This window comes from Cricetulus griseus, chromosome 4 (assembly GCF_003668045.3).
Source record: "Cricetulus griseus strain 17A/GY chromosome 4, alternate assembly CriGri-PICRH-1.0, whole genome shotgun sequence".
NCBI classification, from domain to species: domain Eukaryota; kingdom Metazoa; phylum Chordata; class Mammalia; order Rodentia; family Cricetidae; genus Cricetulus; species Cricetulus griseus.
Window position 1 is genome coordinate 77,188,848 of NC_048597.1, and position 16,727 is coordinate 77,205,574.

Below are 16,727 nucleotides of genomic sequence, written 5' to 3' on the forward strand. Positions count from 1 at the left end.
TAGTGACCTGCTGTGACACTCTGCTGGGAAAAGAGGTGACAAGAGAGAGCCCAAATCTGGGATCTTACAGGTGATATCACCTGGGGGAAAAAACTAGACAGCATAGTATAGACACAGCTCCCACCATAAGTTCTAAGTCTTCAGCAACCCCCACGGTCTCCACATGGCACACAGCTCTCTCTCTCTCTCTCTCTCTCTCTCTCTCTCTCTCTCTCTCTCTCTCTCTCTCTCTGTGTGTGTGTGTGTGTGTGTGTGTGTGTGTGTGTGTGTGTGTGTGTGCTCACATGTACCCAGGGCTTAGGAGCCTGAAGCTGAGTTTGAGAATGGAGAACCTCAGGACAGAGATGAAAGAAAACATTGTGGCTGCACATGCCCGCCATCCAAGCACTGGGAGGTGGAGACAGGCGGGTTAGACATGAGTTCAAGGCCAGTACGAGCCCCTGTCTCTAAAAAAGATATCTCCGTAGGAAAGGTAAAAGGACTTCTGCCAAGCCCCATGACTTGCATCAGAACCCAGTAGTGGAAGGAGAGACCTGACTCCTGACCTTAACATGTATGATACTCATGCATCACACACATTAAAATATTTTTAAATATTTTACACAATATTTTTAATATTTAATATTTTAATATAAAATATTTTTTTAATATTTTACACAATAAAAATATTTTTTAAGTTGCAAGAGTCTCCCCTTGAGCCTCAGTTTCCCCACAAGGGCATTGCCTCTGGCAGAGGGCCATGACCACAGCTTTCAGCTGGACAGGCTCTCAAGGCTTCTTTCTCTCATGGCAGCCTCCCCATCCTTCCCTCGACTCACCAACAAAAACATCAGCCTAGAGGTTCCTATAAGGATTCAGGCATTATGCTGACCTGCCCCTGTCATCTGGCAGAATGCACTCAGGTAGGCAGAGCCCCAGTCAGCCCAGGGGTGTGTAGTCTGCACACAGGTGCAAAGGAACCCTTTAAAAGAAAGACCCCTGCCCACTTACACTCTCTTTGGGCTCTCCTTTCTTTCCCGATCTCTTCCCACTGTTTCCCTAGGGCAGACAGTACTTTTCCTGTTTCCCTCTTCTCTGTGTCTCTTTACCTCTTTTCTCCCCCCCCCCTTTGTTTTTCTTGTTTTTGAGACAGTGTTTCTCTGTGGCTTTGGAGGATGTCCTGGATCTCGCTCTTGTAGACCAGGCTGGTCTCAAACTCACAGAGATCTGCCTGCCTCTGCCTCTGCTGGGATCAAAGGCGTGCGCCACCACCACCCCTTCCCTTTCTAATAAAACTTCTCACTAAACTCTGTCTGCCGAGCGTGTTTGTCGCCTGCCATGGAATCTGCCTAAGTTACCCTCGCACTTTATCATAACAGTACACAGGCTGCTGCTGCCCCAGCCTGCCTCTCCACACCTCAAATGCTCCCTCTCCCAATGGGGACACTGAGGCAATCCTGGAACTGCAGGAACTAACACCCCACCCCCACCTCGCCGCTTTCCTGGTGGTTTCCCAGAGCCAGGAGGGAGGGACCCTGCCCGGAGATGCAGCCAGATGGCGGTAATCCTGCATCAACAGGGGCTTAGACACCTGCTCGGTTCCTTCCCTGTCACTCTGGCCTGCCCAAGCATTCCAGGGCATCTCAGCTTGCAAGGGGCTTTCCCCAGCGCCATAGTGGAGCCTCAGGGCTCTGTCTCTCCCCCACTGGTGTGAGCATCATACAACTTCAGAAGAAGGCTGGGGGGGGGTATGGAGGGGAGTGGTGGGGGAGACCTGTTGCCATCCCTCCCATCTGGTCCTGGACTGGTCCTCTTGCAAGTCCTGTGTGAGTGCCTAGGGCTGGGGGTGACACAGTTTGGAGCGGCCGGCCTGCTTGGGTAGAATGGGAAAGCTGAAAGAAATCAAGAGGTCTCACCAAGTGCCTTAGCTGTGGTAGAAGACAGCGCTCTTGGAAAAGGATCTCTGTTAGGCAGGGGGCTCAGGGCTGGCCTGTGGGAGCTCTAGGTTGGGGCTGGGCAGAAAGAACAGAAGTCTGAGGAGGCAGAGAGCAGAGTAGCCAGCTAAGTGAGAGAGGACACTAAGTTTTGAGGCCAGCCTCCCCAGTAGATAGAGGCCATTGCTGGAGCCAGACAAAGGGGGGTGGGGTGAGAGGGGCTGGGGAGTGGGGGAAGGGGCAGAGCTGAGAGGGAAAGGTCGCCCTTAAAGTCCTCAGGGTGAGGTTGGTTTGGGTCACCGGTCCCGAGTGTCCATTTCTTCCCCACCTTACTTCATGGGGTGGGTATACCCCCTCATCAAAGCACCTCCACCTACAAGTCTTTACCTCCAGAGCCTACCCTCCTGCCCTTCCCAGGACCCTCACTAACTCCCGCCCCTATATTGTGAGTGCCAAGCCAGACAACACTGGGTCCCATAAATTCTGGGCTGCCTTTAATGCCTGAGTAACCCTCCAGGACACAGGGCTGTGGAGGAGGCAATGTGGACCCTGGGGAATGGGGCCCAAGCAAGAAGGTAGGACTCACTTTGCCTCTGTCCTAGCACCTGCCCTATCACCTCCTACTCCCTCAGCTCCAAAGCCTGTATTTCCATGTGAATGGCGGCCCTCAGCCTAGTAAGCTGGTTAACAAGCCCCCAGCCCCACAGAGGCGGGAGGAGGGTGTTAACACAGGCCCTTTGTCCCAGCTCAGGCTCCAGGTTGCCATGGCACCTGCCAGGCCTTTGGGTTTGGGCTAATCCTTTCTCTGGGCTTTTCATTGCCCTTGTCCCACCCCCAGGCTGGTCTCTGTGACTTGGCTGTGGCCAACAAGGCTAGTTTCTCTGCTGGGGTCAGGAGAGGCCATAAATCCAACCCCCAGGGCCCCTGGCTCCAGCTCTTTGTCCCCGGCATTGTCCCCATATCCCTAGCCCTCCAGTTCTCTGGGAACTACAGTGGCTTGGCGGGAATAGGACCCAGCCAGGTGGCCAATTTCTCTTCTTATGGAGAAGAGGGTCCCCATCCTGTCCTCTGTGGCCAACCCTCTGTGCAGTGGTCATCACTTTTATGTCTCGATGCTATGCTCTACCTATGGTCTCTCTGCTCTTGGAGTGGACCAGGCCAGCTCTTGCCTCAGGGCCTTTGCTTTCACTAGACTGAGTGGTCAAGTGTTCACAGAAATGACACCATTTCCAAAGCCACAGGCCCTGTATCTTCATTGAAACTTCTAGGAACAGGCTCTCAAGAAGCCTAGGATGCCTTCAAATTCATTTTATAGCAAAGGATGACCTTGAACTCCTGATTCTTCAGCCCTACCTCCACTGTTCTAGGTGTGAGTCATCACTCTTGGTTTATGTGGTGCTGGGGATGTACCCTAGGGCTTCATGTATGCCAGACAAGCATTGCACCCACTGACCTAAACTGCCAGCCCCCTTTCTAAGATTTTTTTTTTTTTTCTTTTGAGACAGGGTATCATCATGTAGCTCAGGCCATGCTCAAATCCATGATCATTTGCCAACTGTCTATCTAGAAGGACGGCTCTGCTGGGGCAGGAGTTCCAGGGCCAAGGGTATGGTCGATCCTTAGAGATAGTGAGTGCTCCCTGCTCAGGGTAGGGGCCATGTTCCATAGACACTGGCACCAAGTAGAAGCTGAAGTACTTGTCTGGACTGGCCTGACCCTGCCTGGAAGACTTAATTTCCCATCTCCCTTGGGACCACGAATCTTCCTTTTCTGTTCCCAGAAGATGGAGGTCTCTGGAATCTAGGATTCCAAACCAGTATGTCACTGAAATGTGCCATCTCAAATGTTTTCCACTCATGACCCCTTTCTCAAATTATAACATTTGAGAAATTTTTGCACAATCTCAGATATATAGGTACATAAAGACATGTCCACAAATCAGAGTTTCCTGACAATAAATCATAAAGACATTTATTTTAAAACAATTCTTTGGTATACATAAGACCCCACAGTTTATTAGAGGATAGGGGCTGAGGAGATAACTTGATCAGTAAATGCTGTCCATACTGTTAGACCCCCGAAAACTCAAGTATCCGGGGTCCCAGGCCATGTTCTTGGTCACCCCAATCACCAGGCAGATTCGAGAGCTTGCTGCAAACTGCACGAGGCTTTATTGTAATTTAACGAGCTAACCTAACCCCATGTTAGCTCGGGTCTTTCACCCACCCGCCATGGTGGATGGCTAGAAAAGACGGCTCCTAGGGGCTCCCGAGAGATCTTATAGGGCAGCATAAGGGGAGTGTCTAGGGGTACGCACAGGCTCACGATTGGTGTGCCTCCAGGCTTGGAGGGCTTGCCCTGTGTTGATTGGTCAACTGGTTGTTATGGCTCATAGGCCCTCCCAGGGTGGTTGCTATGCTCTCTACGTCATTTCTGTGAGCTTGTCCGTAAAGCACACCCAGGGTCGTAAAGCATAGCGCCACCAGCTAACTTCCGATTGGTTCCTTGTCACCAGGCAGGCATCTGACTTTCTAGTGACTAACTAACTTCTGATGGGTTCCTTGTCACGAGACAGGCATCTGACCTCTAAGTGACCAAGGCAGGTTTATGGCAAGCACGTGTTCAGCTGTTATGGCTGCCGAAAGGGAAGCTGGTCCCTTCAATACAAGCTTGAGGACTAGAGTTCAGATCCCCTGAATCCATGTGAAAAGTCTGGCATGGTGGAGTGTCGGGCAGTGACAGGAGGATCTTCAAAGTTTATTGGCCAGTCAGCCTAGCTGAATCAATGAGCCCCAGGTTCAGTTGGAGATCTCATCTCAAGGAAAAGAATGAAGATGGAAGCCAGTCAGGGTGGGGCACGCTTTGGTTCCAGCACTCAGGAGGCAGAGACAGAGAGGCAGAAGGATCTCTATGAGTTCAAGACCAGCCTGGTCTACAGAGTGAGTCCTGGTCCAGCCATGGCTACACAGCAAGACCTTGTCTTAACAAAACAAGTAAAAGAATAAGGAGAGTGTGAAAGGTTCAGGCATCATGCTGGCCTGCCTCGGTTACCTGGCAGAATGCACTCAGGCAGTGCCCTGGTCAGCCCAGGGTTCCATGGGAACAGGTTACACACAGGTGTAGAGGACCCCTTTAAAAGACAGACCCTCACCCACTTACTTTCTCACTCTTACCTTCCTCTTCTCTTCTTCATCTCTCTCTCTTATTGTTCTGCTCTAACCATTTTTGTCTCTTCTCGTCCCTCCCCCTCTCGCTCTCCCACCCTGTAATAAACTGGTTAATGTATCTCTCCTGTTTGTGTCCTGTCTAGTGCGTCCTTTATCTGAAACAAAAGAACAACAGAGTGATTGGGAAAAGATATTCTACACCCATCTTAGGCTTCCGCAAGCATGGGCTTACATGTGCATGCCAACTACTCTTGCAAGCACACACAAGACCACACACCACACACATATGTACACACAACAATAAAGCAAATCTGCATACTAATGAGTCAGATGTGTTTATTTTTACATAACCAAATAATTGTTTTTCAGAGTTGACCAATATTTTGATTTTTTTTTTTTTTAGTTTTTTGAGACAGGGTTTCTTTGTGTAACAGTCCTAGTTGTCCTGAAACTTGCTCTGTAGGCCAGTCTGGCCTTGAACTTAACAGAGATCCACCTGTCTCTGCCTCTCCAGTGCTGCGATGAAAGGCTTGCACCACCACCACTTGGCTTCAATTTCTATTTAAATAATATTTTTCTTACCTTCTCTAAAGGTCATGTGCCCCCTGTTGGGTTTCAGTTAAGGGAGACCCAGCAGGTGTCCAGGTAGGGAAATTAAGCCCAAAAAGAGATGAGAATGAAAACTCTGTTCAGACTGACTTTGTCAACCTGGATCAGATTCAGCGAGTCTAATGCCAGGAGGTTCATTGTCAGCATATAAAAAACCCGGTACCATTTGGGGAAAGGTTTCCAGGCAACAACCAGTCCAATTGCAGGTACACAGTAAAGCTTAAGGTGTGAATACATAAAGAGCCTTTACAAAGTCGTGTGACCATGAGGGTGGGTTCTGTAGCTAAAAGGCCTAGGATCTGGTGTGGTGTCTGACTGATAGCATAGAGGTCAGCAGGCCATAAGGTACATGTGACATCTCCCCTAAGGATGGGGAGGGGTCTGGGAAGGGAAGGTCTGGGGTACTCATTCTGGGGGATTTGGGTGAGGTCTGCTTCCACAGCAAAAGGTGGGTGAGGTCTGCCTCCACAGAGAGCAAAATGGTCACCAGGCCATTAACAAAATCCACTGCCAGCTTTCTGGGTATAAAACAGGTAATTCATCCTGTGTACTTTGTGGGCACAAGGACTTTGTGCCCCCAACAGTCTACAGCTGCAGTTACTGTTTGAAATGTCATGGTGAGCCAGGCCTTTAATCCCAGCATGTGGAAGGCAGAGGCAGGTGGATCTCTAAGTTGGAGGCCAGCCTGGTCTACAGAGTGAGTTCTAGGATAGCCAGGACTACACAGAGAAACTCTGTCTTGAAAAACAAGCAAACAAAAACCAAATAACCAAACCAAACCAACAATTCAAAATCATAGTATCGTTACCTCTTTTAGACCAGATATAATCCCAGCTACTGGGAGGTAGATACTGGCGGCTCCCTGGTATTCACTGGCCTGCCAGGCTGGCCTACTAGCCCGGTTCAGTCTAATGAGACTGTCTCAAAGGAAGTAAACAGTGTTCCTGTGGGTGACACCTAAGTTGTTTTCTGGCCTCCACACATGTGCACATGCACCCACATATGTGTACACACACACACACACACACACACACACACACACAAAGATGAAGTTCCAGGCTGGGTAGATTCTCTAAGCAGCCCGTTTCCTCAGCTAGAAAGCAATCATCAGCCTTTAATCTCAGGAGGCAGCCTGGTCTCTAGTGCCAGGATAGGCTCCAAAGCTACACAGAGAAACCCTGTCTCAAAACAAAACAAAACAAAACAAAACAAAAGAAAGAAAGTAATCAATCATCATCTTCACAGGGTTCCCCAGAGACTCAGCAGAAGCCCCCTCCCCTCCCCTCTACACCCCAACATGGGAAGGGGGTGTCAACAGACCTTTTGAGAACGAGCTGGGAAGGCAGACAGGGAGCTTCTCCCTGAAGTAAGTGGGCAAGAACCAGATTCCAAAAACTGTCCAGCAAGATAGAAAAGATTCAACCAGAAAACCACCATGTTGGGGCCCAAGGTCACCTCCACTCTGCACTTCCTGCATGTCCCCAGGTCCTCAGCCAGCTGTGGAAGTAAGGTTCCCTTGACAAATGAGAGCCACCACAGTCCAGAAAGGACAAGAGGAAGATCAAGGCCATGTAGGAAGATCCCCCTGCTGTCTGCAAAACGCATGAATGAGTGGATGAGAGCAGGAGTGAGTGAATGAATGAATAAGTGAGCCAGTGAATAAGTGAATGAATGAATGTCCTGTTGGAGGGCTATGGCTTTCTTGGGTGTCCTCCATAGGGTGGCAGAGGACAGACAGCCTCTGCCCTCGCGCCCCCCCCCCACGTGGTGGATCCAGGCAGCCTTTCCTGAAGGCTGGCAGAGGCCCCTCTGGGCCCGTGGTTCTGCTGCGTGTGGGCGTCTGGGCACAGAATGGAGCCAGTCTGCAAGTCGGAGCGGGCCCACACTTTGGGAAGCCACACAGCTTCCCGCCTGTTGCAGCTGGAAGTCCCCACCCCCAGTCCTGCCTCCTGCTTCTCTCCTGGCCAGTGGGCCAGGAGCAAAGCCTGTATAGCCTTCTCTGAGCCTTGGTTTCTCAGCTCAAATCTTTGGTAGGGATAAAAGCAGCCATGTGAGACCCGCCTGGTGGGCCTAGGAACCCCACAAGGAACACAAGCTTTCCTAGAGGTTTCTTAAGATAATTAGTGTGGGAGGTCACAGCTGAAGTGGGGCAAAGCAAGGCTCAAGCTCCTGCCCACGGGCCCTGGGCCCTGGCTTTCTGTAGTGACTGTCATGGGGCAGGTGTGACTGATTCCTGCACCCTAACTGCGTGGCACCATGTGTGTGACTCTTCACGCATATTAGTTTATCAATCTCACAGGGCCCTCCTAACATTCCCATTTTATAGTTGAAGATGCTGAGCCACAGACAGGTTGTCCCGCTCACCTAAGGTCACCCAGCAAATAACTAGCAAAGCTAAGTTGGTTTTTGTTGTTTATTTTTATTTATTTATTTTTTTCCGAGACAGGGTTTCTCTGTGGCTTTGGAAGCTGTCCTGGAACTAGCTCTTGTAGACCAGGCTGGTCTCGAACTCACAGAGATCCACCTGCCTCTGCCTCCCGAGTGCTGGGATTAAAGGCGTGTGTCACCAATGCCTGGCTTATTTTTTTGTTTTGAGACAGATCTCACATAGCCCTGGCTGGCCTCTAACTTACTATGTAGCCAAGGATACATGCGTTGAACTCCTGGTCCTCCTGCCCCTACCTCCCAAATGCTAGACTTACAGGTCTTATGTCATCACACCGGGTTTATGTGGTGCAGGGGATTGAACCCAGAACTTTGTGCATGCTAGGCAAGTGCTGTACCAACTGAGCCACATCCCCAGTCTGATTTAAGGTTGGTAGTATGACTTCAAAAAGCAGGTAGATGTCCTGGAGCAAAGCCTTTAGCTTCTCTCTGCCTCAGTTTCCCACTAGGATCCAAGATCAAACTCAAGATAGGCATGGATTTCACAGGAACAGCTTGAGGGGTTAGGGTTCATCTGCTCCACACACAATGAGGATCTTTTCTTTCGCTACCTGAGAGAAACAGGGTCATAAGCCTGGCTCCCCAAGGAGAAGTGGGTGACAGAGGAAAATGACAAGTCACGCTGCCAGGCATGGTGGCCCTGGGGGTGGACACAGAGGTCGTGGGAAGGGACCTCAGGGGATATTTCTGTGGACACAACTGGGCGGCCTCTCCTCTCAAGGGACAGAGAGATGGCATCAAGTCTGGCTGGGCTCGCCTAACACCAGACGGCCACCCCACCTGTCCACTGTCCCTGAAGGCGGGGCCAGAGCTGCCTGTGGCCTCTCGGGAGTGACCTTCCCTGGCTCTTCTGTAAGAGGCAGAGGAACCGGCTGTGTGAGACACCTGAGCTTGCTGACCAGGCCTCCCAGGGGGGCGACAGCCTGGGGGCTGGGAGGCCAAGCAAAGGCTGGTTCCCATCGCCTCCCCAGACAAAGCCACGGAAGAATCAGGGCAGCAGGTGGTGGGGCGAGCTGCCTCACTGGCCTGCCCAAACTGCATCTGCCAGGCAAGGGTCTTGAGACCTTTTGGCCTTAGTCTCTGTCCTTAGCCAATGAACACTGAACAGCGCTGTGGTTCAGTTACTAGAGTGCTTGCTTAGCAAAGCACGGAGCCCTGGGTTCCATTCCCAACACCACATAAATAAGTCAGGGTAGGACACACCTGTATGAATGAGATGTGCTGGGAGATTGTGGATTAAAGTGCAGCAGAAGACGTCTCTGGCTGCTGGGACATTCCCAGGGAGCCTGACCTCACTCTGGATGATCTAGTGGCCCCTTGCCCAGCCATCATGCCTGGACTTGAGGGCTGCGTTTGAGAAGACCACGCACAGAGTCCGTAGCAGGTCTGAGGGTGAAGAGTCATGAATATATTTGTCTCTTAAATCAGGCCAGTCTCTAGAGGCCTCAGAAAGAACAGCACAGGGATGTTTGATTTGTCAGTCATCTGGGGTGGGACTTGCTGGCCACAATTCCAACAGGCAGGCTCTCTGAGTTGGCATACCAGCCTGCACCATGAGGAGTGTTGTCCACTCCAGGTTTCCACAGGAAAAGATGTCACCCATGACTCCTGAGGCAGGAGAGCTAGCTTAGCAGTGAGGGAAGAACTGGCCTCTCAGGCCCTGTCTTTTTTGTTTTTGTTTTTCAAGACAGTGTCTCTGTGTAGCCATGGCTGTCCTGGAAACCTCTCTGTAGCCCAGGCTGGTCTTGAACTCATAGAGATCCTCCCGACTCTGACTCCCAAGTGCTGGGATTAAAGGCCTGCACCACCACTGTCTGGCTAAAACACTTTTTTATTAAAAAAAAAAAAAAAAAAAAGGAACTTATTTGGAGGAAAACTCACTGAGGTTCCCATGAAAACCTGGCAAAGCCTGCGTGAGGGAATTGGAAATTGAGTGAGGGGCCTTTGCCCTTGAGATCTCCTATCCTGAATGATGCTCCCACAAACATCAGGCCACACTCTGCGTCTCAGTCCAAGCATCAGCTTGCCTTGGAACAGATGGTGGCCCTCTTCTGAGGGAGCTGTCACCTTGACCTTGGGAACTGGGAGAGAATCAGTTCTTGCTAAATCCACCCAGCTGGTACGCACCTGTTACAGCAGCTCTAACCTTATTTTCCAGTGCCTAGGAGGGGACTGGAGTGGGGGCCCACTGGGTACCACTCAGACAAACTGCAACCTTCCATGGTTGCAGAGGCTCCACAGACCTGAGCCCTCACTTAGGTTTAGGCCATTGATCCACGAGGGCTATGGGTCACCACAGGGCATATTTCCTGGGATAATGAGGACCTTTGCTCCCCAAAAGACCAGGATGGGTATGAGTCCAGCTAAAGCTCCTGCTGCCACCCAGGAGGTAGGAGGTAGACTCCTCTCACCCCAGACTTCTCACAGACTGGGATTTCTAGTTCTCTGAGGAAACAGCCCCTCATCCCAACCCAAACTGTCCACTTCTGACGTAGGAACCCCAATTCCCTGCAAGGTTGAAGCTTTCTCATTCAGCACGGCTATGGCTTCCAGGAAATGCCACGCAGACTCTCCCTGAAGGAGCCAGTGTAGAAGAAGCACAGGGCCGTGATTGTCCTCTATGGTTCCCACACCGTGATGATGTCCCTACTGGCCTCAGGACACCTTCCATATCTCAGTCCATATATCTACTGGCCTAGACTCGATGTCTCCTACCCCCAGGCTAACCTTGAACATAAGACCTTGCCTCAGTTTCCTGAGTGCTGAGATTACAAGGTATATGTCACCAGAGCCCACTATCTGTCCACTTCTCAAAAAGAAGCTTAAAACTATTTATTGATATATGTGTGTGTGTGTGTGTGTGTGTGTGTGTGCTCGCTCGCGTATGTGCAGGTGTGTATACACGTGCACTTGTGAATGTGTATGTACACAAATGGAGGTCAAAGGACAAATTTCAAGAGTTGATTGTCTCCTTCCATCATGACCAACATGTGGCAGAGGCAGTCAGATCTCTGTGGGCTCAAGGCCACAGTCCCAGGGATTGAACTCAGGGTGTCAGTCTTGGCAGCAAACACATCTCTCTCTGTGTCTCCATTTTTTAAAAAATTGATTTATATTTCTATGGGTATGAGAGTTTGCCTGCCTGCATGTATGTGCATCATGTGCATTCCTGACACCCACAGAGGTCAGAGCCCCTGGAAACTGGAGTTATGGATGGTCATGAGTCACTATGTGGGTGTTGGGAACCAAACCTGGGTCCTTTTCAAGAGCAACAAGTGCTTGTAACTGCTGCGTCATCTCTCCAGCCCCCCTTCTCTGTCTCCTTTTATTTGACTGTGCTAATCTATGTAGAGTCCTGGCTGGGTTCCAGGGTGCAAGACTGCCTGTGACTCACTCACCTTCTCCTGCATCCCACTTGAGGTGACACTTCAATAATATTTCCAGCTACTGGAGGTCACTCAAGACTGGCAATGGGGGAAACTTAAGGGCTCCCTGTAGGAGCTACCCAGCAGTCTGCTTGCCTCACTAAGGGCTTCCTTGTAAGTCACAAGGCCTAGCACCAAGAGACACAATCACAGTCCGAGCACATCAGTCCCCATACCCAGGCTCAGTGGGACCAGAGCAGCTGCCAATATGAAGGTTCAAAGAGGCTGTTGAGCAAGGCCTGGTAGTAGATGTTTTCTTTGTTTGTTTTGGTTTTTGAGACAGAGTTTCTCTGTAGTCCTGGTTGTCCTGGCACTCACTCTGTAGATTAAGGTGGCCTCCAACTCACAGAGATCCACCTGCCTCTGCCTCCTGAGTGCTGGGATTGAAGGTGTGCACCACCACTGCCCAGCAGGTTAGCAGATGTTTGTAAATTCAACACTGGTAGATGGAGCTGAGGCAGGACAAAAGCAGGTTCAAGTTCAGCCTGGGCTACAGAGTAAGTTCAGGGTCTCCCTGGGCAACTTAGTGAACTCCTGTCTTCAAATAAAAGGTAAAATGGAGCCTTGTATATACCCCTTGTATACCTCCCACTTGTGGTACATAGTGGGAGGCAGAGGCAGGCAGATATCTCAGGGTTTGAAGCCATCCTAATCCACAGAGTGAGTTCCAAGACAGTTAGGGCTAAAGAGTGAGACCCTGTTTTTTTGTTTGTTTGTTTGTTTTGTTTTTTCCTTGTTTGTTTTTAAAGTGGGCTGGAGACTATTTTCAGTGGTAGATCCCCTGCCTAGAATTCCCCAGTGAGATGCAGTGGCAATGCTCAATGGTAGAATACAAGGCCCTAGGTTCCATGCTCAATACTGAAACTTAACTTGTCCTAGTTTAGGTAATAAACCACGTGATGTCCTCTGTGTGTGTGTGTGTGTGTGTGTGTGTGTGTGTGTGTGTGAGAGAGAGAGAGAGAGAGAGAGAGAGAGAGAGAGAGAGAGAGAGAGGAGGCACCAAAAGAAGCCAGCTGGGTTTCTGCACAAGGCCAATAAGTGCGCCTTCTATTCTCAGTGGGGGTGGGAAAGATGGCCTTGCTATTTAAGCAGGCATGGGTGGGTGGGGACATTGCCAAAGAGAGCAAGAAAAGCTGAAGAGGGGCCTGGAGAGATGGCTCAGGGGTTAAGAGCACTGACTGCTCTTCCTTAGGATCCAGGTTCAATTCCCAACACCAACATGGCAGCTCACAACTGTCTGTAATTCCAATTCCAGGGGACCTGACACCCATGGCAAAATACTAATGTGCATAAAATAAAAATAAATTTAAAAAAAAAATGAAGAGAGTCTCAAGGTCAAGGAGGTGGGGCTGAGGACATTGTCAGGGCTTCTGTAAACCTCTGTGTAGGTTGCACAGTGGCCAAGGTCACATACTGGATGTCCAGCCACTGCATGAAACCACAAAGAGGTCCCCAAGGGCTTTAGGGCTAAAGTTCCATTTCACAGAGGAGAAGGGTGAGGCCAGAAAGGCAGGCCCTGCTTAAGGCCACACACAGGAATCACTGTGCATCTTAGGAGCAGGTTTGAAAGTGGTATGCAAGTGGTATGCATAGGCCTGACTCCCTGGTCCAGCCTGTAGCACGCCTAGTGTGTGTGCCTAGTCTCAGATCTCACATCAGCCCTCCTAAGGCTCTGTCACCCCCATGCCCCACAGCTCTTCTTCTAGACTGTCCCATCCCCAGTGCTTTGTCCTGCAATGGGCCACCCCTCCCTTCTGTCTCATCCAAAACAGCCATTGCTGTTACTCTATCCCTATGACCCAGTTTCTCTCCTTGTCTATGCCTCGGGGCAGGAGACCCTAGGGGGACAGTGTCCCCCTTTGAGGCAGGTCCAATGGTGGATCAGGTGTCCCAGGTGGGGCAGGCAGGCGTCTGCCTGCTGGGGTAGGGACCATGGCTTTCAGGTCTTCAATAGCTCAAGATTAGGTTCCCTCCCCTGGGACCCCTGTTGTGTGGCCATTGTGATGGCCTGGGAACCTAGGCCTCCCAGACAGACAGAGCCTGGCCTGCTTGCCCCTGGAACCCAGGCCTCAAACTGGATCCCAGCATCCTCTGGGCTGTTTGGATAGACAGGGGAGAAACACCCATAGCCATAGTGGGCACCAGGGAAGACATGGGCCCCAGATCTGTCACTCACTTTGTCTACCATCCAGGTCCACTGTTTTGTTGGGAAGGTGGGACCTTGGGCATCCGCAGGGAAGGAGCATATCTGAAACTATCCTTTGTGTTTGGGTGGCTGCTGCTATCAGGTCCCAGGCTGTGTGCAGGGCTAGGGGGGACAAGGTAAAGGAGGGTGGATGGAGGAGCATTGCAAACCCAGACTTCCTACATGAGACAGAAACTGAGCAGTGAGGTGGAGCCTTCCTAGTTGAGCTGAAGGGTGGGGTGGAAAGAATCCAGAAGCCACCTAGGGTGGCTGAGTCCAGGGTTTTCTGCAGGAAATGAAATTGGGAATTCATCGGGGTTCAAATCCTGGTGGCTTCCCAAGGAAGGGGACGGACCAGAGCCTATCTCTAGGATGCAGAAGTCAGCCTTCTTTATTCATCAAAGCTCACCCCACTCCAGCTCAGAAAAAGAAGTAAGAGGAAGCTGGCCATAGCGCTGGCATGGGACTGTGGTCTAGGGAAAGACTGGTCCAGAGAGATGCATGGGTTAGCACAGTGGGGTAGCCTCAGCTCTGATGAGAGACCCTTAGGCACCAAGACAGGGGCAGGTGCAGGACCATTATACACCCTCTGGGCCAGACCTCTTTGGTGAAGTGGCTGCCTAGAATGACCCCTGATGTCACCTCAGCCCCTGGAACATCCCCTCGCTTCTGGTAAGGGGGTCTATTTTCAGTGTCAGCTGCCACTCCTATCATACCAGCGTGGTCCCTCCAAGTGTACCAGACAGGAAACAGGGGACTCTCTGGGATCCAATTCCCCTGCTGGGTAGATATTGTGTGTTGGGAGTAAACAGAGTCACACCCAAGTATGTATGAGATGCCCCCACTCATGCTGTGTGATCCAGGTTGGCTCACTTCCTTCTATGAACCACTGTGTCTTATTTATAAAATGGGGCTGGGGGAGGGAGGGCCTCTACCTTCCTGCTCCTCATGCCTTGATCATCAAAACACCCCCTTCCCATCCTCCACCCTGGAGCTTGCAAAGCAGGAGAGATAGTCCTGAGGTACCGTGTGGGGTGGGGGTATGGGAAGCTGGAAGCACCAATGTTGGATGGCGTCGTCTGCAAGGAGCTCCCTGCACTAGGCGGGAGGGGGCCGGCAGCTGAACCTGGCAGGCATGAGGCCCAGTTCCGTCTGTGGCTGTGGCTTGTGTCAATACAAGCCTTCCTGTTTTGGAGATTAAACCTTAGCTGAGCAAACAGCTGCACCAGGCTCCTCCCTCCACTGTGTCCACAGCCCGCTCCACCTGGAAGCCCTGAGGGTGCCAGGGACAGGTGGGGGATGGCTCTGCCATTTCTGCTCTCTTCAGGACCTTGTTCAGACCCCCAAAATGCCTGGCTCCTGTCCCAGTGTCCCCAACCCATCAAGGCCACTACCTGCGGAAGCCCCCAGTGCGATCCTTCCGCTCTTGGCGGCCACATGTCCTGACTGCAGCTACATCCTCTGCCCTCCAGTGACCTCCTGCAAGAAGGCCGGAGAAAGCAACTCCTGGGCCACACTGCTGGGCACATGCCCAGCTCATGAAGAGCTCAGGCATGGCAGGAAAGCCACCCTGGGGAGCCCCTGAGCAGAGGCCTGCCACTTCTCAGCAGCCACTTTGTGGGTGAGATTCTTTGTGGGGTGCCGCGTCCTGTGTGACCTGGGTGGTTTAGCAGCACCCTGGCTTTCCCCCAATGCTCAGCATATGCACATTTCTCCCCAACTGTGCTTGCATATTGGTGCCCTGTTGGGGATAAAGGGCTTTGTGAGTTATGCCCCCCACCACTAGGAATTCTAAGAAGGTGCTCTATCACTGAGCCCTTCACTGGGGAATTCTAGGCAGGTGCTCAACCACTAAGACACACCCCCAACCCCTCACTGGGGGATTCTAGACAGGTACTCTACCACTGAGCCACACCCCAGCCCCTCACTGGGGAATTCCAGGCAGGTGCTCTACCACTGAGCCACAACCAACCCCTTACTGGGAGATTCTAGGCAGGTGCTCTACCACTGGGCCACCAACTAAACCCATTTCTGCTCAATTGTGATAACAAGAACTCCTTCTTGTCATTCATTGTCAGATGTCCAGGACAGGAATCACCCTGAATGAAACCCACTTGGCCATAGGCCCTGAAGACAGCCAAGGAGCAAAGTGGTCCCAGCTAGAGAGAGAGGGCAGAGCTTCAGAAGCCCTGTTTCCCTTTTATGCTAGCCTCAGCTGTTCCCTGCATGCCTAGAGCCTCTTGTCCCCTCCCTTGGTGAACCTCTGACCTACCTGGCAATGCCTACTTCTTTCTATAGTTCCCTCACCCCCTGAAAGACTAAACTCTAACATTGCTTAAAGCCTACCAAGGAAGCAAGGAAAGAAAACAAAAGCTGGCCCAGGCAGTCTCCATGCCCCTCCCAGTCCTCTACCTCTCAAGGCTCCAAAGATATGCAAACTTAGAGGCTCAGGGTGGACCAACATGGGACTCACAATCATTTCTTCATTTATGCAGTTTGCTGCACTTCCCTTAGGCTCACATACCCGCCCTGGTTCCCTACTCTCTCTCATGTGGCATCCTGAGCCTAGTGTACATTAGGGCACCCAATGTTACTTAAGTTAATGTGAGTTAAGGAGTTGGCTCCATGGGTAACATGCCTGCCATAAAAGCATGAGAACTTAACTAGATCCCCAGCTAGGCTTGATGGTACACAACTCACCTGTAATCCCAAGGCAGGGGAAGGTGTAGAGGCAGGTGGATTACAGGGAGCTTGCTAACGGACAAGTATAGCTGAACTGACATAGTCTAGGTTTAGTGAGCGACTCTGCCTCAAAAAGTAAGGTGGTGAGTGAGTGACAGAGGAGGACACCTGATATAGATGGCTGTCCTCCACACATGAACTCATAGATGAGTGCACCTACACACACACACACACACACACACACACACACACACACACACACCAATAAATAAATAAACTAAGTAAATTTAGGGACTACATT

At 51.1% G+C, this 16,727-nt stretch overlaps 1 protein-coding gene across 1 annotated transcript in view; it reads right to left on the reverse strand.

Annotated features, from left to right (window-relative positions):
* The window catches only part of Grifin (galectin-related inter-fiber protein), a 33,869-nt gene extending 18,570 nt beyond the window's left edge, over positions 1 to 15,299 (reverse strand). Inside the window, exons 1-2 of the mRNA XM_035444147.1 lie at positions 15,139 to 15,299; positions 14,771 to 14,842 (exon numbers count right to left, since the gene is read on the reverse strand). Of these exons, the coding sequence (XP_035300038.1) occupies positions 14,771 to 14,842; positions 15,139 to 15,299 (233 nt within the window). The remainder of the gene's footprint in view (positions 1 to 14,770; positions 14,843 to 15,138) is intronic.
* Between the last annotated feature and the right edge of the window lie 1,428 nt (positions 15,300 to 16,727).